At 44.4% G+C, this 23628-nt stretch overlaps 1 protein-coding gene across 1 annotated transcript; it reads right to left on the reverse strand.

Annotated features, from left to right (window-relative positions):
- Positions 1–18176: 18176 nt before the first annotated feature.
- On the reverse strand, positions 18177–18806 carry LOC134539675 (uncharacterized). Its single transcript, XM_063381863.1, has one exon. It carries the CDS (start codon positions 18804–18806, stop codon positions 18177–18179), a length of 630 nt encoding a protein of 209 aa, XP_063237933.1.
- Between the last annotated feature and the right edge of the window lie 4822 nt (positions 18807–23628).

A 23628-nucleotide genomic window follows, 5' to 3' on the forward strand; every position in this document is an offset into this window, starting at 1 on the left:
ACATTCATCAACAATACTCCCCTAACTGTCTACGCAAGCATAAACGTTAACGGAAATATTATTGTTCCTCTCGAATGTCATAATCTGATGGAGAGTTGACAGGAAACTCAAACCAGACGTATTGAAAGCCACAAGTGGATCCAGATACGAACTGGCTCGGCTAACATTGACTTCCGCCGGCATCACACCTTTCATAATGGCATACAGAAAGCAATGCAGCTCGGGACAAACAATATTGACACAAGCTTTCCTATTGGATATAAACGTTGGTAATTTCGTGTGCGGCGCGCCAACAAAGAAAGCCTTAGCTTGAAACATGTACATCCATGTTAATCAATCGCTTTAGAGCCCACCCACTGCCACGAGCAGCGAACTATGCTTAATACTTAACTATCTTTACAATATTATAAATTTTAACTATGCTTAATACTTAACACATTGTTTGTATAATATTTATTTTACTCGACGTAAATTAATAGTCTTTGTCCTAACTATGCTTAATACTTAACTATCTTTACAATATTTATTTTACTTGACATTATATAATAGTAACTATGCTTAATACTTAACACATTGGCAGAGAGCCAATTACTACACAGTGTTTGTACAATATTATAAATTTTGACTATGCTTATTACCTTTTGAACGTGATCTGCCACAATAGAGGTCCTACATTTTTTAACTATGCTTATTACTTGGCGTGTTGCACAAGTGCTACCACTAAAGCATTTACACACACAGTGTTATTTTAAAGACATTATTATGCTTATAATATGATGTGGGGATTATAATTACGCAGTTTATGAGTGATGCTCCAGCAGACAACATCTCGCTCTCTGTGCGCGGGATTTTTTTGAGGTTATGTTTCTCTCAGGTATTTAGTCATAGCTAGTATGGCGGTGTTTGTTTTAAACATACTCTGGGTGGTGGCATCTTTTAAGCATAGCGGTTGGAAATTAGACATGGCTGCTTAATCATAATTTCTTTTGGAAAAAAAAATCAAACATGACGGTATATATATTTTTTGGAAATTTTAAAATATGGCAGGTTAGGGATAGCGGTTCGAAATTTAAATATGACATTTTAAGCATAGTGGTTCGAAATTTAAGCATAGCAATATTTTTATTTCTTTTCGAAATTTAAATATGGCGGCAATTGTGGAGTGGTGGGGGTGTGTGTGTGTTTTAAGCATACATCATGGCAGATTTCTTTTTTCGAAATTTGATGGTTTAAGCATACAACATGGTGGCGGTTGTGGAGTGGCGGGGCTTTTAAGCATATTTTATTAAATTTAAACATGGTGGTTTAAGCATACAATATGGCGGGTATTTTAAGCATAGCGGTATTTATTTAGGCATAGTGGTGATAGTGGGTGTTTTAAGCATACTTGTAGTGGGGGTTGGAGGCATTTCTTTTCGAAATTTAAAAACATGGCTGATTTCTTTTTTCGAAATTTGACGGTTTAAGCATACAACATGGCGGTTTAGACATAGCTAGAATGGTGTGGCTTTAAAGCATATTTTTTTAAATTTAAAGACATGGCGGCATATGTACGTTATTTAATTCCCCATACTTCAGCTGGTTCAGTGGTCTAGTGGCAGTCCGCCCCGTGCTCGCGTGGTGAGCGGACGTGTGCGACGCGACGTGTCTCGTGCGCTGTTACTCTCCTGGTTTAGTGCGAGAGCGAGTTAAGTGTCGTGCGGCTTACACGTAACGTATTCTAAAGGCTTCTTACTGACTTTCGCAGGACCATCATGGCGACTTGCCAACCGACCCCACGAGTGAATACCCTTCGCGTGAAGTGTCAAACCAAACCGCTCGCGTTGGACTTACTCCGATGGCTCGACGAGACCCTTGGGCTGCAGGATGACGAAGTGATTGCTGTACAGGTCGACGGACGCCAACGGTGCATCTTTGTGAAGTTGACATCACTACTACACTGCGAGAGGATCATCCGAGAGACCGGCGGAACGTCTCAGATACACGCAGCGAGCGGTGAGTCACTACAAGTAGACATAGAACTGGCGCTAGACAACCTGAAAACCGTCAGGGTCGTAAACATTCCCGTGGAAGTACCAAATGAACGGATTGTTTACTCGCTCACTCCGTACGGAAAGATACACACGTGCGTGGACGAAATGTGGGGGGTGTATCGCAAGTTCAAAGCCAAGACAGGGGTACGAATAGTGAAAATGGAACTCAATCAAAATATTCCCTCACAGCTGGTAGTCGATGGGCATCACGGGTTCGTAGTGTATGACGGACAACTCCAGACCTGCAGTCACTGCTCGCAGGCGGGACACCACCGCGCGGCCTGCCCCACTCTTCCGCGCGAGCGGTCGGGCGCGCCGCGCACGTGGGCGCAGACACTGCAGAGTGGCGCGCAGAGCAGTCGCTCGACAGAACCGCACGAAGTGCGGGACCGGCCCACCACCTCTGGGGCGAGCTTACATCCGCCGGCACAAACTCTGACGTCAGAAGACAGGGAGGAGAGGCCTTATGAGGCGGTCCCACTCAAAACTCTGCTGTCCACCATTACCGCATCACCTCTTGCTCCGACTCAACAGGACATGCCCGCCCCGGATATACGACTCGATACGCCCATTGACATGGAGGATGACGGAATGTCCGAATGCTCACAGGAGGCGCACTCCACCAACCCCCGCTCAGGCAAAAAGTCCGGTGGGCGTGAACGGCCCCCGAGCGGGCGCAAGGACAAAAAGGCCCGTCATGCGAGTCGCAGTCCAAGTCGCGACACCGCCCTACCGGACAGCCCGCGTTCACAACGTAAATATTCACTCCGCATTGCCCAGCATGCGATCGAGCAAATCAAGGGGGGCGCGATCAGCATAACGGAACAGAGTGGGGGAGGGAATGACGTAGCTAGTAGCAAAGACGTAGCGGATGACTAGAGTTTTAACAATTGCCACTGTCAACATTTGTGCAATTGAAGCTCCTTTCAAATTTCATGCTTTACACAGCATTGTACGTGCGCACGCTATCGACGTACTATTTTTACAAGAGTGTGCGCTAGAGCGGCTACCATATTTTGACCAATATAATGTGTACCCCAACATCGGCCCTCAAGGGAGAGGAACCATTGTTGTCACAAAGAACCATCTTGAACTCACGCACATCAGAGCGCACGCATCTGGGAGAATAATCTCTGGCACACTCATAGCGCTCAATCCCTCCAGCGCTACTGGCAGGAGCATCATCGGACAATGTGTGAATGTCTATGCCCCCTCTGGCTCTCAGCGTCGAACAGAACGCCAGGAATTTTTTCGCCAGGAAATCCTTCCATTTATAAGGAATGATGGCACGGGTCTTATTCTAGGTGGAGATTTCAATTGTATAATTACACCCAGTGATCACGTTGGTGGACACTACCCCATTAACACGGCACTGCATGAGCTCGTTACTGCCATTGATGTGGAGGACATGGTCGACATTCTTCAAGTACCCACACCACATTACACCTTTCATGCCTATTCATCTAGTTCGCGCCTAGACAGGTTTTATATGTCCCGCACGCGTCGACACAAAAAAAAAAAAAAAAAAAAAAAAAGTGGTCAAGGCGTCTGCCTTTCAACCACGACGTTGCTGCGTCCCACGGATCGAATCCCCACGCTGCTCAGGATTTTTTTGTATACAATTCCCGCCTTCGGAGCGACGGTGGCGCGCTCCTGTAACTAAAGGCTGAACTAAGATGGTGGCCTTCAGCAGATGTAAACAACATGGCGGCCCCCAGTGGCGGCGATGGTGGCGCGCCCTGATAACCAATGTCAACAACAATGGCGGCCCCCATGAAACAAGATGGCGGCCCCCAGGGGTAGTAATGGCGCAATGTTTACATTTCAATGTTTACATTGATCCAGTATTCATTCGGTGCCCCTACTTACAGTATTATACAAACATAACTTGTAGAACATTAAACACAAAATTCATTAGCCCTATATTTATACATCCACACACAATTTACAAATTTTGTATTATCTTATTACTTATTTTGTTACACTGTAACACAATACCACTCACTGGTTATGGTGTCTAGTGCACTGCACTATGCACATTAGTTGCAAAAAGATAAAATATCAATTAGTGAAAAAAATTAATATTCGTCATGATATACATAACCCATGAATAGCTGACATTTACTTTTGGCAGAATCATAAATAGGAATACAAAATAATAAAATTATTTTAAAACTAATATATTAATTTATTAACTAAACACAAATAAATAAATACCATGTATTCCTAAATTCAGTATTTACGTTTAACCGAAATAACATTCAGGTTTTTCCTATCGTTCATGGCGAGATACGATGATCCATAGGCGTACCCAACCATCCCCCCCCCCTTCCACAGAAATAAGGCAAGAAAATTATGAACACTCATGTCATTCGAGCTCAATTTCTAAATACAGAGCAGCGAGAGAAATAACGTCACCAAGCAGCCCAATTGGTAAGTAAACGTAAACAAATTTGAATTGCAGTGGTTGGTTTATGATAGGTCAGTCTAAATTCTCAAATCGCGGTGATTGGTCTATGGAATAATCAGTTCAACTCTACTTTGATTATGTTTTAGATTTGCTTAGTATAATTGGGCATTGATTAACAGTAGTGATTGCGACCTAATTTCATACAAAACTTTATAAAATTATTAAAATGTTGGAGGGGACGTTTTTTGGTCATTGGTTTTGACAAGTCAGGTACTTTCATTTAAATACTGTACATATGTATGTATAACACGTAGAAAAAAGTTTGATTATCGCAAGGTGTCTAATTTTAAACGACTGTTACAAACATTGAAAAGAAGAAATGTAAATTTCTCGCCTCAGATGAAAGGGACCTCGTTGAGTGCAACGTGGTGTAAAGTTGTGTTTGAGTCAGTAGCTTAATGGCCTCAACTTAATGTGTAGGTGTTTTTAGCGAATATTGTAAATGAACAATATAATTTAATATATATTATACTAGCTGCCTGACCCAGCTTCGCACGGCTATACTAATGGGGGGAAAATTAGACTAAATATCCCATTTACAGTAATAATAAATGAAATAAAATGCAATTAATTTCGACAAAAATTTATTACAATGCTTTGTAATGTACCGGAGAGAACACGAGTAGCACCGATGGTTTCCCATTTCTCGAGCACGCAACGTACAACTGATGTACCCGTACTTCGCTACGGCAGTCTACAAGCAGAACACTTGCGCCACTTATTATACATGCCCCTCCTTGTGGGTACGCCACTGTCGCACCTCGAATGGAAAAAAAATCAAAGAAATTCTCGTTGCCATGGAGACGCAGAAGGCATAAACAATGCAAAATCCCGCTGTCCCACTGTTGCCCGGGCTTAACCACCCTTGGGAGTTGATTTTCGGAAAACGTCATTCTGCATAACATGAGGAACATTACTGTCAAGTTCAAGTCTGTAGGATATAAAATTGAAAAAAAAAGGCAATTTTTGATATTTAAAGTCCCCGTAAAATTTCAACCGTGATGAGGACTGCACTAACAGTGAATCAGTTGTTGCCATAAAGAAGAGTGAAGCATCAACAAAGCAACAGCCGTTGCCATGGTGATTTTCTACCAAAAACTGGAATTTTGATATTTTACACCCCCAAAACTCCCTTCGGAAAATCATATCTTAGTGAGCATCTACATACATCACAAAATGAGTAACTATGCTAAGTTTCAATCGGTTGAAAGATTTCAAGTCAATCGTAATGAGTCAGTCAGTGATATTTCGCACAAATATATTTTTAAATTTAAATAATTTTACATAAAATAATAATTAAATATATACAGAAATATGCCTCGAATTGAAAAAAAATCGATCTAAGCGATGCCCGTTGCCATGAAGACGCAAAAGGCATAAACAATGCAAAATCCCTATTTCATGGAGATGGAGTACCCACTGTGTATATATATATATATATATATATATATATATATATATATATATATATTGACGCCAACCATTAGTGCTCCTCGAATCCGCACAGACCGCTATGGCGCACCGCCGCCTCGCCCCGAGCGTGTGCGACGTGAACGCACCTGGGTGCAGGGTGGTGCAACGCCTCGAACGTAAGCTGCCCTGCCTAATCGACTGTCGCCCGCGCGAAAGTCGACCACGGGGGTACCGTTAGGTGACCTGATTACCTGGACTTTGAAATTAACATTCAGCACTCTAAAAAACAATATTAATTAAGTAATGACTATGTTTAAATATTAATTGTAATTCTGGACTTAGCGCGATCAGGCGGCGTGCATGGCCCGGGATTACTTTTGCACACGACACGTTTTCGCGGGAGTGAGGCTGGGGAGTCGTGCGCCCGCGGAGCCTCTCGACCTCCGCCCTTGCCGTTTCTACCGGAATTGCGTGCGTTTTCAGCCCATCAGAAACGTGTCCTGTAGAGCGCGGCTCCCAGTAAGCGGGTCATGCACGACGCAGCGCATGTATAGCGTGCCTGACAATAAACCACTTTGAATTGAGCCCCCGCGTATTTTTTACAACGCCCGTAGTATAGCGTCCCTGGTGGCTAAAACAGCCGGGGGTAACTCTTTCGGAACGAACCTTACTGCCTACCGGCCACGTGGCGACGTCACGCCCTGAGTCAAGAGTCTCGGCTACACACTAGCACGTAGCTATTATTGCTAGTTGGCGCCCAGAAGCAACTCCACACCCTCATCATCACCTTGGCAGAAGGCAGAAGGCGTCTATATATATATATATATATATATATATATATATATATATATATATATATATATACACACACATACATACATCTTTTTGGTTTTTTTGTAGGTATTTTAATATTGTAATGTGAACTTACTTAAGTTAATAGAAAGAAATGTTACATACAAATTAAAAAATAAAATTTGAGACTATTCTATTTATTTACTCAAGAAATAATTAATTTTTGGTGTTTATGCAGTTGTTCTTAAAAATCTGGAAGAACACCCCCCGAAAAAAATTCCTGGGTACGCCTATGCGATGAGCACACCGTTACAAATGTACAAATAAATTTACGTTTCGAATGTTTGCTAGCTCATAAATTTAATCAATTGTCCGGTAGAACTTAAGATCTATTATAGTCTTAATATCTGTAAGTCAGTTGTGTATTTGAATGTTCGTATGATTGTGCCATTTAACACTTCAAAGAGGCTAAAAAAATATTCAATATAATATTTAAGAGTGGGGGGTTAAAGTTTATTAACGTAATGTCAATGCAATCAAAATATCGCTCGCAAATGTTAATATGTTGCGTGGCGTCGGTATAGGCTAGTTTTAGTGACAAAGCATTAACAAAATGGCCATACCGGACGGACGATATATTTTTACGTTAATAACGTAAAAATTTCGAATGATCGTTCGCAACTTATTATATCATCAGCATTATGATGATATCTGGTATCTTTTTTAAATCTAAAAATAGCAATCAGTAATTATATTTTCATATTACAGAAATACTAAGTTTATCTTCATCACTTCCTTATTAATAAGAGCATGCATTTTCTGCGAAAATATTTCGAGACTAGCTGAGAGTTAAAACACTAGTAGGTATTGTCTATGTTTCATGACTGGTTCAGTTTCGTTCAAGCACATGCTTACTATTAGTATGCCGTCGCCTGGGTTCTCGTGTTCGAGACTCGGCGGTGTTCCTAGCGGGAAGGCTGTTCTGTTGCGGGGAAACGTGTCCGGGAGGGCGCCAGGCTAACGCGGTGGTTAGCCACGAGGTGGGTCGTGAGGTTCGGAAGCCCCTGCGTGGCCCACTAGGAACGGCGGCTATGGTGATGATGCTAGGGATCCCTAATGCGTGTTGCCCCACTGACCCTACACAGCATAGGACGCTGATCCCTAACTGGATTGGTGAGGTTTAGAAATAATATACATGGTTTGCACTGTCGTTCGCACGTCACACACAGAGTGTGCAGAGTGGATTTTTAATTACGTTGGCAAATTACACGGCACTTACAATCACACGAATTCCCTAACATAAAGTACATTGTCCATTACACACGAGGCGCTCTGACGTGCCATCACTAATGTTATGCCCTCACGCCAGTTGCAGCTGAGGGAGAGTGTTCGATTAGAGTCGGCTAATCCCATAATTGGTAAGCTGCGACGCGCGGGCCCACCTGTGTGGACTGCGGCTCGCTATTAAATTAAGAACACGTCTACGATTGGATGTAGCTAGTGCTTGTGCACTAAGCAATTAAGTAAAGTTCTGTGGTGGCGGGAGTCGGCCCGTGCCGTATATTGCACGGCCCCACGTAATGCGTTGTGTGGGGCGTGTTAAATTGACGCGGCTGGGTAAGGCCCTACACCGGAAAAGGACCAAACACACACGGGGAGTATTTAAAAAAGGGTTCGGTTGTGACTATAATAACCAGATTGAAGTTCGATGAATACAAAGAGATGCTGGCTCCCCGTGGGACGTGCGTCCGTCCCGGTCCGCGAGTCGCGCTGTACTGGCGTCTGGCCCTGGCGCGAGGGGAGGGGTGAGTTCCCTGTCGCGCCAGAGTTTCTAAAGTTCCGTTATTCGTAAAAAATTACGTTAATAATAAAAAGCAAGTGGCCCTAAATTCATACAATAAAACTTAATGATTAACTTAATATCTATATATGTTTTAGAAATTACATTTAATAAGTTTGTCTAAAATAAGTTTGAATATTAGAGTCAAACTGGAGACTGTCTGTTTCTTGATATCTACTCCAGTGGCGAATGATAATGCTAATTTGGGGCGGTTTGAGTTAAGTCACATATTTCACTATTGAATTTAGGCTGAAGGCCGCAAGGGTTGCACTCACAGCTGTTTTAGTAGAAAGCTACACGTGAGTGACCCAAGCACTCCTACGTCGCACTTGTGTTGCATGGTGTTATTAATTCAATGTGGCGGGTTCATTAAAGTTTGTTGAATTTACTGTATACATGGCTTGATTTGTCTTGCCAATTAATGAAGGGCGTTGAAATACCTAAGTTCCACGGCGCTCGCCTGACTCGGGTGGGCCATGGCTAGGGGCGCGTTCCATTGGCGGGGTCGGATACTGGCGGTTGCAGGTCGGGCTTTAGGGTGGCCTTCGGCCGGACAACGTCAAGTACATGAATCACAGCCATCCAGTGCGGGAGAAAAAGTGTTCTGATCTGCACTGTGAAATAGGGCTGTCTTCTCTTGCAGGCGGCAACCAGTCACAAGGAGGAAACTGTTGGCGTGGGCATACATTTTTGCGGTCTAATGGGCATTCGAAATTTTCGCGAACTTCATGGTCCTACTTATAGTCGAAAATAAATTAATTTTTGGATATGTGATTGGTCTACGGAAATGTTTCTTTTTCGTTAGGCATTAAGAAACATTTAATTACAATGTTCCTGAGACCTTTACCCATTTGTCTAACTGTTTTTAATAATAGGTGTTGCTTTAACTCGCCCGTGTTTCTCCACTCTTGATGTCTGTACCAAATTTGCCAACGATTTCTTACTTTTAACACCGTTATTCATTTTCTTGATAAAAAAAAGTTGGTTGTCTGTAAAGTCGGTTTACGGACGATAGTTTAACGTGACAACGTCATAACAAAACATTGATGAAATTATTGCATACTGTTATGAATAAAATTGAAACATTGTTATTGAATGATCACTATTTTGTATGGATAAAAAGAAGAAGTGAAATGAAATCTACAATTTAATTGATCAATTTACTTTTATTTGCACTCATTAATTCAAATATGTTTATTACTTTAACAAAGAGATTATTTTAACTATAACTTTTATACATGTTTGCTATTTAACTTCTTCCAATCTGTGTTATTCTGTTAAGGATAGGACGATGATAGGATAAGTAGGAAACGAATGGGAGTGTTTCAAGTTTAATGTGCCTCGAAAAAGTCAAATCGATGGTTGTTCCAATCGAGTGGAAGAGAGATATATGCGGCGCAAGCGCACAATGAGCGTAACGGGACACAGCGTAATGAGACAATGTGAGTTACGGGACACTTTTTCGTTCGTGCAGCCGGCATCCATCGATTTATTAGACGTTGTCACGTCAATAAAGAGCGTTTTGAACGTTTTCGCCCTTTCGTAACACCTTTGTGCCACTTTGGCATTTTGACAGAACCGAAAATGCCGTAGACTGCACTCCAAATCTATCGCTCCGTCTGCAGTTTGGCAACAACGGAGAGGGCGACAACCAGGGAGGGGGCGAGCCCAGCGTCATTTCTGATAATCGGCTGTGAACACGAGAGAATGGTGTCATAGATAAAGATAAGAAACGGGTGGGCTGGGCGGTGGGGAGGAGTAAAGGGACGACAGAGGCAGCGCTATCCTACAGGCAACAGTTGAACTTTTTTCTTATTCTTGCCCTATGTTTCTGGAAACGACCAACAGATGTGTTAGCATCGGAAATTTATCCTCGTAGCCGAGGGCCTAATAAGCCTTAACAGAACTTAGTTGCATTTCGATAGGCTGACTTAACTGACGATAACTTAAAACAGCTTGTTTATGATAATCAGATTTTTCGTGAGCTCGAAATCTTTCCAGAGCTTTCTTCCAATTCTTGAAACCGTGCGTTGTGAATGAATTCTCCATTTTATTCACAAGTATTTTGTCTGGATTTAAACGGCAATATCGAATGCAGTAGAAACAAATAATACCGTTTACGTTTTGTTCAATACTTAGCCATTTGAAGTCTTTAAACCACGAAATCTGAAACTGCAGGGTTCGTCCTTTTAGGTTTTGAACAGGAAAGTTCTCTGGCAGTTGAAGCGGTCTTATCTGCATCATTTAAAGTAACACTAGAGCCAGCACTTTCAGGAACACGCACTGAAGTTCGTACTTCAACATTACTTTCATATTCATTTAATTGTGTACTTGTTGATTATTCCTCACATTTACGCTTCTTAATTTTAATAACGAACTTATCCATGTTTTCATTAATATATAAAACCTAAATTTGCGAGTACCGTAACTAAAACTACAACCACTCCTACAGTTGGAAGCTTCGGAACTGGCATATTGATGTGTGTGTAGGTGTGTGTGTATGAGCAAATTGAAGGGCGTCGGATCATGTTACTGGAGCGTACAGATAACGATAGCAGCATCTCATGTTCTTATTGGCTTTCAAAGTGCCGCCCGTCGAACATAATACTCCTGAGATATGCAGTTATTCTCCTATGTGTTAGGGTTTTTTCGAAGAATACATTTCTAAGAAGAGAAGGAAAAAGGACTTACTTTTTCAATCATATGCTTTGTGTGTAGATATTAGCTGACAAATGATCTACTAATTTATTCCATTAATGAATCACATGTATTTTATAAAAATTAAAATACTATAAAAATACTGGTTGTACTTGAAAATATTAGGGGGTATGTGTCCCCCGCGTCCCCCCCCCCCCCCCGTCTGAGACGCCCGTGCTCATACGTCATATACCGTTTTATCTCATTGTATAAACCGGTGTGGCATTAAATTTTGTGGTCGATTAGGATAGGTTAGCTACATTAAAAATACTTTAAAACATTGTGGATGGTTGGTTGTATTAGGTAATACTGTAAAATAATTTTATGGTTGCTTAGCAAATAACTTTTTAATATGTAGCTATCCAGTGCTAGGAAACCATTTACATGATTTCACAGTATCTTTAATGTAGCTATTCTAACCAAATCAACCATCCACAATGTTTTAAAGTATTTATAATGTAGCTAACCTAACATAATTGACCATTAGATATCATGAGTTGTCCAATATAAACATTCACAAACACATGGCAAACGAAAAATATGGCGGCGTACAAATAAATACCATTGCCTTGTTTATGGTCTTTCCTTTTATCAACATCGCCATATTTATTTACAATGAACAAATAAAAAACGAAGATGCATGATCGGGTGTTTGGCTCTCTCGTCTGTGAAAAGGCGGCTTCCCCTAAGAGCCCGTCTACAATAGTCCGAACCTGTGAGTGGTCCATGTCCTTATCCGAATGTGAGTGATGTCACATTGTCTCACAGAAAAATGCCCTGTCCACAATTGCGATGTCCGATGTCCGAATGTATTGATTTCTAAAGTTGTCACCAGAGCGCAGTAAATGTGCCAAACCAAATGTTTTGGTTTATTTTTTTATGCTTTGTAGTTTGAGATTGAACTTATGAAAATTGTGGGAGTTCAATATTATATATTTATTCAGTAAGGTAAAGTGGCAAATGTAAATGCTAAAAAATTAACTCATATCACACTGCCAGAAATGTATTCATGTGTACGGTCTTCTGGTTTTTTGCTGCAATATTTCTGTTCTTGACTTACAACACATTCCATTTCCTTCAATAACGAAAACAAACACCACGTTTTCAATGGGAACCGGAAATTAAATTATCGTGAGTGTTCTGTTCTTTTTCTGTGTCCGAAGTACACAGGTTGGGACAAAAAGTGCAAATTGACGAATGTCTTCGGACCAGGTAGGTTCGGACCTTCGCCCACTTGACGCAGGACGTCAGAGGGTCAAGTGGACCAATCAGCGACGAGTGTCCTTCAGACACAGTTTAGGACATTGCTATTGTAGACGGGCCTTTAGTGCAGTCAAATTAGACATTGCAGCATAGAATAAAGAGTCATTGCATTGACGCCACTCCCGCTGCCTGTTTAAGTTTTTGAGTAATTATTAATCTGAAAAGTGATCTCAGGGGCAATAACGGGGATTCGGCCTCGTGGCTGCAGGAAGGAGCGCGTCGCGGTTCGAAATCTACCCAGGCTGTTCAGGCCACCCAGGACGCCTTATAAATAAATGGTAAACTGATTGACACGACACTGCACTTTATTAAGAACCATTACACACACTTGTCCAAGGACTGGCCGTGTCTGTTGTATGACCGTCGCTGCACGCGAGTTTCTATACGTAGACAATGCGCGCGACCAGGATAGATGGTAAAACGGTATGTGCGGACTTATACTGTGGCCGTTATCGACGTGAATGATGCAGCAAATAATCGCGGAGCTACTATGCTGCAACGGCTTATGCAGTCAATGACGTTAACATGTAAAACAGCACATACAAATGAATGTTCTAAAGTTATCTGCCATCTAACCTGTTACAAAACGTTAAAGTCTCGAAATGTACGTAGGCCCGGTTGACGTCGACCCAAGTGTCGATCCAACTCTCACAGCCCGTTATGCCATGCCAACGCCTTCTCCTGCCTGTGTTGCGTGTACGACGATAGTGCTGTGTGGCTAGGGCAGGGGAGGGAAGAGAGGTTGGCACGCTAGGGGAAGTTTAATGTAAATACACAAGAACCGGACGTGACTTACTATTGTAAATATTCTTTAAAATTCTTTACTGTAAATAGTTATTTTATTATTTGGTGTGTTATGTATAAGTTATGTTTAAGTTTTTACTTGTTCACCGGGCGCCAAGGCCGTGGCTTCCGCCTGTGACTAATCAGCGTGTTCCGCGGGCTCGCGGAGTGGGGAGGGGATGCGGGTGCTGTCGCGCGAGGCGGGGAAGGAGTGAGTCGTCAGTCAGACGCGAGAGGCTTCGGTCGCGGGAGCAGGCCGCTCCACGCTTGTGTCAAGGCAGTCGGCAGCTGGGCGCAAGAGACAGCAGATGTGTCTGCGAGATCGCTCCAAAATGGTGAGAACGGGCGCGGTGTCTCGCTGTAGTTCAGGCCTTGCCGAGAGGAAGGAATTTCACTTCCTACAGCCGTGTTGTCATTCAGGCGAGTGTGTCACCTTGTCATTCGGTCGCGGGTTGCAGTTTGTAATTTTTCTCGAGTGCGTGTTTCTCTGGAGGATTGCGAGTCGCGGAATACTTTTGTGGACTGGATATTCGCCATTGCTTGTACAGTAATTTACGGGCCCTCACGGGCACTGTGTTGTCCGGTCGGAGAGTCATAGCGAGATCAAGTCTTAGCGGTGCGGGTAATGCTCGTCACGAGCGGGACGTCACATATTTTTCCAACACAGTATAAGTGCGCGGAACCGGGCTTCGCCCTACAGAAACAGTCACAGGCGGAAACGCGGCAGCCTCCTGTAAACGGTTTGATTTATCGTATATAAAGAACCTGTAAACTGTTTTCGAGTGCTTAAATTGTTATTCTGGTGACTAAGTCCCTTGGCCACGCGGCCCGAACCCCCCTCTACCGAACACTGAGTAGCCTGCGAAATACTATCATTCAGGGGCTAGTCGACCAGGCGACGACACGGTTAGATGAAAACATAAAAGTCACAGTCACTTATTACAGCTTGAAACAGTTATTACGTGGTTAGATTGCATGTTATATGTTATATATTTAAATAAGATAAAAATTAAATTCGTAGATTAACGAGTTAGAACTCGACACACGAAGTTGGCTAGCCTTTGACGATAATGATTACTTGGCTTCGAAGCCTGAAAACTGCGTAAGATTCATTTACGCTGTCCTTAAACTCTGGACATGAAAATTACGTAATAAGTAGAAAATCTCCCTGTTGGGATTAAATGACTAAGTAACGAGTCGCACTAAATGACGTACGACTGAGTGGGGTTGGGCGCAGAGCTGGGAAAAGGATTTGACGAACTTACACTATTGCTGAGACTTGGATGTGGCGCGCGAAATCTGAGGGCTCTGCGTTCGCGGAGCGACCGACCCCTGTGAGCTCCCGACGGCAACTGGCGCGAGGGCGCCGTGCGACCTCGCGCCGAGACACGTGAAGCGTGGGAAAACAGCTCCGACCAGTTTTGGACTTAAATGACATATTTAACAATATATGATTATTGAACAAATGGACATAATTTCCTTTGAATTGATTATCTTTTAACTGTTATTAATTAGGTTGTTTTTGATTTAAAATAATAATTACTGATTTAATTTAGCGCATTGCTACACCCGGCCGGGCGCAGTAATCGACTTGGTGTTCGTCGCGGTGCACTTTCACTCACTCGGCGGACATCACGCTCAGGCGTGTTCGATGCACTTAAGAGTACATGTTGTTGTGACATAACGGCCTGTGCGGACCAGAGGGAGCACCGGTGGTTGGCGTCAGCATGTTGCATCAAATCAGGTATTTTTGCTTTATTGATATGTTATTAATGGTGCAAAGAGAATGCCAAATCCAAGTTTTCGACCTCGGCAGACGACCGTGTCATTATCAAAAATTTATAACCCTCGATATTTTCGACCTTTTATCAGGTTTGGTCGATTTTGACCCAGAAGGACTGTTATTATTATTATTATTTTTTTATTTTTTAGCAACGTTGGTTCATTCAGTTTTGAAGAAGTTTAATTTGCAAAAATTTGAGATCAAAAACATTTTTCTAGGACTAATAAGTTTTGAGCTGCAGATTTTAAATATTTGCCCAATGTTTCAGTTTATGTGATTTTTAGCAACATTTCATAGTTTTCAGTAACATTTGTGTTTTTGAAGACCCAGTTTATTGTTCGGAAACTCTTTCCTACCCTTTCAATGTACTCTACTGAGATCTCAGGAAACCACGAATTCATCCCTCATCCACTTGAGCAAAAAAAATGAGATATTTGTATTTTTATTTACAGGCAAAGGAATGTGAAAAAAAAATCGAAATATTAAGTTACTTTTGTTATATTTTAATTATTGGGATGAACATTTATATATAATATTGAAAATAAGTACGTAAATGGAAATATTTGAAAATCTAACATCATTACTATTTAAAAATCTAACATAGGTACATATTTAAAAATTTTTAAGGATTTGTTTGTTATTTTGTTGCGTGTGCTTCGCCCACGCACATCCAGATATGTCGCGCGGCGCCTAACCGCGCGCCGATGCAACCAGCACAAGCAAAGTGTTCGCGCGCTGCGCGCGCGAAGTTCGGAGCCGCTCGGGAGCCCTCGGGGAGGCTCGTTTTGGCGGGCTTGCCAACCGGACATCGCCGCAGCCGCCGGTTCCGGTTGCCCCGACCGAGAACGTTCTGCCATGTTTGATACGAGCAGTTCGCAGAATATAAAAGGGGGCCCATATTACGGTGAAGGAGGAGACTCGTCGCGACCGCCAGCGACACCAGCCGGAGGCCCTGCTGGCCTTGGCTGCGGAAGGAAGCTACACCGTCAACACGTCTCGCCGGCCTGCCGTCACGCTGCCCGTTGGAAGAAGCTCCCACTTGGTAATGTACTGTTTCGTCGTAGACACTTATAAACCGAGTGGGTAGAAAACTTAGACTGAGAAGAGGGGCAGTGGTGACGGAGGCAAGGCTTGGAGACGGCGGTGTGAGCTGTGAGTCCCGAGGAAAGACTTGACTACCGACTGGACATACAGCACTTAGGTGCGAAACCCGGCAGTGACACCCGAAGAATAAACCCAGTGCCCACACCGACGAGCATTTCTGGCGCTAAGATAGTTTGCGCAGATAGTCACTGGTAATCCATGCATCGACTTGCCCGCAGAAATACGTGTCGACAAGAGTCGACGAGGTGTTAGAGTAATTATTAGAGGTCTGCGTGCCTACGTAAATACATGGTATATGTATTAGTCTTCTTGTGTACAAATGGTATTATTTTAGTTACTGATGTTTGGTAACTTGTTCATTGACAGAGGTCAACAATATATTTTCTTTTACAGTCTGGGAACTTATGTACGTTGTAACTTAGCTTTTCTTTTGACGGTGTACCCAGCGCCGAGCGGCGTGCCTAGTATGAGAGCACGGGCAATTGTAAAGTTGATGTGTTAAGCTGCATTCACGTGTCTCATAATTGTTAAATGTTTCTGTTCGCAGACTTTCGAATCAGAGCCACGCCGCAAATAGGAACTGTTTATGTTTTCGTCATTAATGTTGTAATGAATAATTTCTTGTATGATCAGTAATAAATGTATTCAGTTGTAATAGCTTTCGATGACTTTTCGCCACACTCTGTTTCCTTCCTACTCCTTGTTCCCCTCGTGTGTTTAACACGAGAGGCTACAATTTTAATAAAATTTCATCCTCTTTGATGGACCTGATTGGTCCTAGACTTCTTCTGAAATGACAGATGGGTATTAAAACAATGTCCGAGACGGGCGTACCACAATTCTTCATTTAGTTCGTCTTCGTCTATCATTTCATCTGAGACAGGTAAGTAATTCACTCCAAATGAGAGCTTAGGGACGTTTTCACATGAGGTTCCCTCGCAGTTGCTACAAACGATGGTGACGTCCCATACCCTGAAGTCCCTAAGTCCCTGTTGCGAATTGTCCTGAAACTCGTCCTGATTTGCCCGCGTAGCTCCAGTTGGAGAGATAGTGGAGTTCAGGCCAACGTGGCCGGGACCAGGAAATGTAGGACCGGGAGGGAATCATGTAGATGTTTCAGGTTCTGATTAAGGTAGAAAGGAAAAGAAGTTGCTTTCCGTTTACACGAGCTAGTTTATTTCGATGAAGTCCTGTCGCAGCCTGGCCGACACGTTGCAGGACGAACGCTCTCCCCCACCGCGGCCCGGACTTCCGATATTACACGTAAAATAACTTGTACGCGACTTACACTGACTGTGGAGGCAGTCCCATGTCGAAACTTACTGATAACGAATATTCAGCCGTACTCGGTGCTCGTCTCGCGCGGAGCGAGCGAGAGCAAATCTGCTCTGCTCGGAGACTGGCAAGCGACTCCCTCCCCGCCCGCCCGCGCGCCGCTACATGCGGGCCACGGAGGAGGGGAAGGGGAAATAGGCAGGCTTGGGAGAGATGCAACTCGCGGCGGGCCAGGTTGCGGTTCTACATGCTAACATAGGCACTGCACTGAAATTATATACAAAATGTTTAAACACAAATTATTAAAGAATTTATGAAAACATTAAAAATTTCTATACAAAAAACGTAAACACAAGTTATTACGAATTATGAAAATATTACAAATTACTATACAAAAATGTAGCTGCTCGTGAGTATTTACAACAGGAAACACAATTATAAAAGAATTACAAAACAATACAAATTATATACAAAACACGTGGTCGTTTGTGGACAGTCCAGGGCGCACGTGGATGCATCCCTGATCGTAAGACACTACACCACACTGCATCGTACTGCACCAGTAATTCAACAGAGGGCGCCGACGAGGCATAATGGCCTGAAGGAGCCGGGGAGACACTTGGATCGACGTCAAATGCCCCTCCTCGGACGAGGCCGTTATGTCCGTCAGCGCCGCTCATTTACCCGCATGGACATGATAAACTAGGCCGTTGCACTGGAGCACTAACCTGGTGAGTCCGGCGATGTTGTGGTGTCCGTGTGGCCCATACCTGTCACCATGCAAGCGGCCGAGGTGGATGGTGGCGGCGTCGCAGCGCCTTCAGAGGCAGGCGGCGGCGCGCATAAATCGGCGAGCGTGGCAGGCAGCGGCGTCGCGGCTCCTTCAGCGGCACGCATGATGCGCGGAGGTGGCGTGGCATCTTCAGCGGCGTGTTTGACGTGCTGAGGCAGCGTGGCACCTTCAACGGCGCGCATGACGTGCGGAGGCGGCATGGCGCCTTCAGCGGCGTGCTTGACGTGCGGAGGCGGCATGGCGCCTTCAGCGGCGTGCTTGACGTGCGGAGGCGGCGTGGCACTTTCCGCGACGTGCATGGCGTGCGCAGGTGGCGCACCCACAGTGGCGTGCATGGCGGCATGCCCTTGGTGACGTATGGTGGCCCGGCCGGCTTGCACCGTGTCAACCCCCTGGGAGCCTTCTCGGCAGTTGGGGGCGGCGGCGTCGTGGTGGGCGAGTCCGTATCGGTGCCGGGTTGCCTGGCTTCGGCAACATGGTGGTCTGCCAGACTGGGTCGCGATGTGGCCGTTACGATGTGTGGCCACACCAGTCGCTCCCTCAGTGGCTGGGGGCGGCATCGTCGGTGGTGCAGGCCTGACGCATCGTCGGCGGCCTGACGCATCCACCCGGTCCCTGCGTGCCAATTGTACCACAGGGGCTGGACGGGTGCGGCTTCCTCCGTCTGTGGCGATGTCTTTCCGCTTGGCGTCTCCACCCCATATGGCGGGGGGGCATCGAAGCCGGCGTCGGCAGTACTGGTGGCAGTGTAGGCGGCGTGTCTGTGGAGATTTTCAGCTCCGTCCAGTCCACATATCCGCCCCTTTTGCTGTGCAGCTCTGTGTTGTTGTTGGTCTCTGTTGGCTCGGTTGCCACCTGTGCAGCAACAGGGGGCGCCGTCGGAGGCGGCGTGTCTGGGCCGGCCTGACGTGTCCACCCGGTCATGGTGTGCCAATTGTACCACAGGGTCTGGACGGGTGCGCCTTCCTCCGTCTGTGGCGATGTCTTTCCGCTCGGCGTCTCCACCCCCTATGGCGGGGGCGGCGTCGGAGGCGGCATCTGTGGTTGCAATGGCATCCGGAGTATCGTCATCTCGAGCGTAGACAATCTGAGCAATGTGTCGGCGTCCGCACAGTTTGACCACTCGGCTCTCGTGGTCACTCGGCCCACAGGAGTTGTTAATGTGTGAACTTCCAGGGGTGGCGTAGTAACGATTGCGGCAACGCCTACACCCAGCTTCGCTCGGCACTGGTCACATGTAAATCCAAACATCCACGCCTCTTCTCGAGCGATTGGACGCGATTACTCCTCATACCATAGATTCCCGCACTTCTCGCAGATCCACTCATCAGTTGTCCCGCCGGGGCATGAATCCGCACCGCACATCGTCGTGCCATACGTCCGGTATTCAAAACTAAATCCACATTCATAATTTGTAAAGTGATAGCAACTCTCGCCTGGCTTTTGAAAGTCTGCGTCGGCCCAGGATTCATATGCTTCCTGGAAGTCGTTCGTGTTTTCGAGACGTAATCTTAGCTGCCCGGTAATACAGTCCACGCCTTCCCGACGCGTTATCTTGCTCCGGCGATCTTGCTGCGTCGCCGTCTTGGATTCCCGGCACTCTCACATCGTGTTATCTCGCGCCAATGTCTCGGGTTCGCGCCGTTCCAGCGCCGTGTTATCTCGCGCCGAAATCTCGGGTTCGTGCCGTTCCCGCACCGTGTTATCTCGCGCCGACGTCTCGGGTTCGCGCCGTTAACGCGCCGCCTTATCTCGCGCCGACGTCTCGAGTTCACGCCGCGTCCACGCTGCGCGGCCGCAGCTTCCGCCGTCCGCGTCTGAGCGTGCGAGACCCAGCCTGTCCCGTTTACGTACGTTTATGTGCGTTTACGTCCGTTTATCTTCTGGCCCCAGGTTGGGCGCCACATGATGTCCCACGCCCTGTGGTCCCTAAGTCCCTGTTGCGAATTGTCCTGAAACTCGTCCTGATTTGCCCGCATAGCTCCAGTCGGAGAGATAGTGGAGTTCAGGCCAACGTGGCCGGGACCGGGAGACGTAGGACCAGGAGGGACTCTTGTAGAAGTTAGAGGTTCTGATTAAGGTAGAAAGGAGAAGAAATTGCCGTCCGTTTACACGAGCTAGTTTATTTCGATGAAGTCCTGTCGCAGCCTGGCCGACACGTTGCAGGACGAATGCTCTCGCAGCCAGGACCCAGACTCCCGAAAATACATGTAAAATAACTCGTACGTGACCTGCTCTGACTGCGGAGGCAGTCCCGTGTTGAAACTTACTGTTAGCGAATATTCAGCCGTACTCGGTGCGCATCTCGCGCGGAGCGAGTGAGAGCACGTCTGCTCTGCTCGGAGACTGGCAAGAGACTCCCTCCCCACCCGCCCGCACGCTGCTATGCGCAGGCCGCAAAGGAAGGGGAAATAGGCCGGCGTGGGAGAGACGCTACTCGCGGCGGGCCAGGTTGCGGTTCTACATGCTAATATAGGAACTGCACAGGAATTATATACAAAATTATTTGAACACATATTATTAAAGAATTTATGAAAACATTATAAATTACTATACAAAAAACGTAAACACAAGTTATTACGAATTATGAAAATATTACAAATTACTATACAAAAATGTAGCCGCTTGTGAGTATTTACAACAGGAAACACAATTATAAAAGAATTACAAAACAATACAAATTATATACAAAACACGTGGTCGTTTGTGGACGGTCCAGGGCGCACACGGGTGCATCCCTGATGGTATGACACTACACCACACCGCACCACACTGCACCATTAATGCAACAGAGGGCGCCGACGAGACATAACGGCCTCAAGGAGCCGGGCAGACACTTGGGTCGACGTCAATGGAGCGCTTCAGCCCAGTCTTCTTGCAGTTGCAAGCACTGCCGCAGCCTTTTCTGCAGCCACAGGAGATGATCTCCAGCAGATGTTGAGGTGGCGCATCTCTTGTCATGATCTTGGGGCTGAGACCTTAAGAAAAAAGTGTATATTCTCAAGGATCCATTCTCTCTTCCAAACCCAACATATCCTGAACATACAAGTGAGTACACTTAGAATTAAAAAAGTGGCCTGCAGCATGGAAAAATGGTGTGTGTGGAGGTTAAATGCAAATCCCAGTACCCTGTTCTATCTGCTTCGATGAAGTGTTTCATCAGTGTCACCATTTGAAAATACTGCAACCACAATTGGGCAGTAGGACCATTGCTTTGAAGTTGGTGAAGGGCACTAATTAAGTTTGCAGTAACTGCTCGAAGCTTCTCATTGTCCTTGGAAGTCAAAATTACTGATTTATCAATATTTAATAACAACTCTTCCATGATGCTTTCATCATATTCTGTCACTAGCATTGTTTTTACAACTTCATTTGCTAATGCTATTTGGACCAAAATTTGGGCCCTCACTGCTCTAGCATAAGCATAGGCAGACATTATCTTGGCAATGCTGTTTTCTGCATAAATGTTTGAAAGTAGTTCTTTGAGTCCACTTCCTTCCATGATCACACCAATTGTACCCATGAATGACTTGAGTAAGTGGAAACCACCCAACCTTACCACTATGTTTCTCAAATCAGTATCGAGGTAGTTCTCGATGATCTCTTTGGCTTTGATGAAAAATGGTTGATAAAAGGTGATAATGCAGGATTTCGACCCATGGATTCAAGATTTTTCACTAGCAAGCTGGAGAATTGTTAGTATGGTGTCATAATGTGATGGTGGGTGGTTGATGAATGGAAGACAAAAGAGGTTTGGATGTTTCAAACAATTTGTCTTGTGTGGCCTTTTCCATGAAACTATTCCATCCGCTGCTAGGCAAGTTCTTCTGAGTTTTGCTTAGCAGCCATAATAGATATTAATGGAGTGGCAAAATATCTTCAGGCAGGGTATGGATTATGTTAAGATGTTCTATCTCAATTGATGTCAAATGATGATTGTTAGCATGTAGGAAGTTTTCAAACTGAATAGGAGGTTTTTCTCTACGATTTGAGCAGCCGTGATATTTTTTGTAAGACAGGGTATACTTCCTTCAGGATGTACAGAATAAAATGGAGTCACAATCATTAAACCTCCCATTGCGTGGAACATTCCAAACCCATCCAATGTGTTTACATTAAAATCGCCATTGTCGAATGCAAATTGCAGGAAGGATGATGGCTTCATGCAGAGATTTTCTGGTCGCAGGATAGCTGAGGTTGCAAGAACTGAGGTATTAAAGTAGGATGCTACAAATCCAAGTGTGAACATCAAATCAATCAGATGTTTTGATCCAGATTTGTGATAAAGGTAAACGTTGACTCCATGCAATGATAAGGAAATTAATTACCGAGGTCTCACTGCTGCTGTTACTGCATGTGCAAGAGCAACACACTTCTTTATATGTGTATCTAGACAGTACCGTTTATCTTTAAGAATTAATGTTTCCAAAAGTAGTCGCAAAGATTCGGGGATCACAGTATTTACATCATGAAAGAAATCATCTGAGTGTGAGATGAACTTGTGTCAAAAGGTTTTGCACGAATAACCTCTCATATTACATTGGCTGCTACCTGAACCACATGCAGTCTCTCTTGTTGAGAATCTGAATGTTTATCATTGTAAGAAGCATTATTCAGAATTTTGTGTCAGTAGGTGTATTTGGTAGGTCCTGGGACACCGGCTCATGGCTGGGGATCCGGGGATCTGGTGGCCATCTTGGATTACGTCACTTCCGGCCGACATCTTGGATTACGTCATGTCCGGCGGCCATCTTGGATTTGACCTTGACATTTGACCCTGGCAGCCATTTTGTTATTCTAGAACATTCCACCATTTTGTTTTTCTAGAACATTTCGACATTTCGAGTTTCGTCCGCCATCTTGAAAATCTTTATTTATTATCCGATTTTAATGAAAAAAATAAATATATATAAAAATATTAAATAATCAAAATTTTAAAATAAAATTAAAAATATATTATTTAATAAAATTTCAATTAAATACCTGCGCATCGAATACCCCACTCCTCTACATTACAAATGCACCATCTACAACCCCACTCCTCTGTTACAATGATATCATCATCGAACACCCCACTCATCCATGCTACAATTTTTCGTTACACAGCATTCTTTAAAATAAATTTATTATCAAAATAAAAAATATATACCATCGTTGTCTGCCGGAGGCAGCCATCTTATTTAGTGAAGACCACCATCTTGATTTCATCTGATGGATGTCATCATCGGGTGTAGGTTTCTAAAATAAGTTAGTGTATGTACGGTCGAGTTCCAATTCTCTACCAACATTATTATGAACCTTATAGACAAAAATCCACAAAAATCCACAAAATCCACAAAATCCACAGTCATTTCGTTGTTGTAACCATCCTTTTTTCTTAAA

This window comes from Bacillus rossius, chromosome 15 (assembly GCF_032445375.1).
Source record: "Bacillus rossius redtenbacheri isolate Brsri chromosome 15, Brsri_v3, whole genome shotgun sequence".
Taxonomy (NCBI): domain Eukaryota; kingdom Metazoa; phylum Arthropoda; class Insecta; order Phasmatodea; family Bacillidae; genus Bacillus; species Bacillus rossius.

Bases quoted from the DNA above. Each gene is read 5' to 3' on its own strand.
- LOC134539675 (XM_063381863.1), bottom strand. From the start codon at position 18,806: ATGCCGCCCCCAGCCACTGAGGGAGCGACTGGTGTGGCCACACATCGT.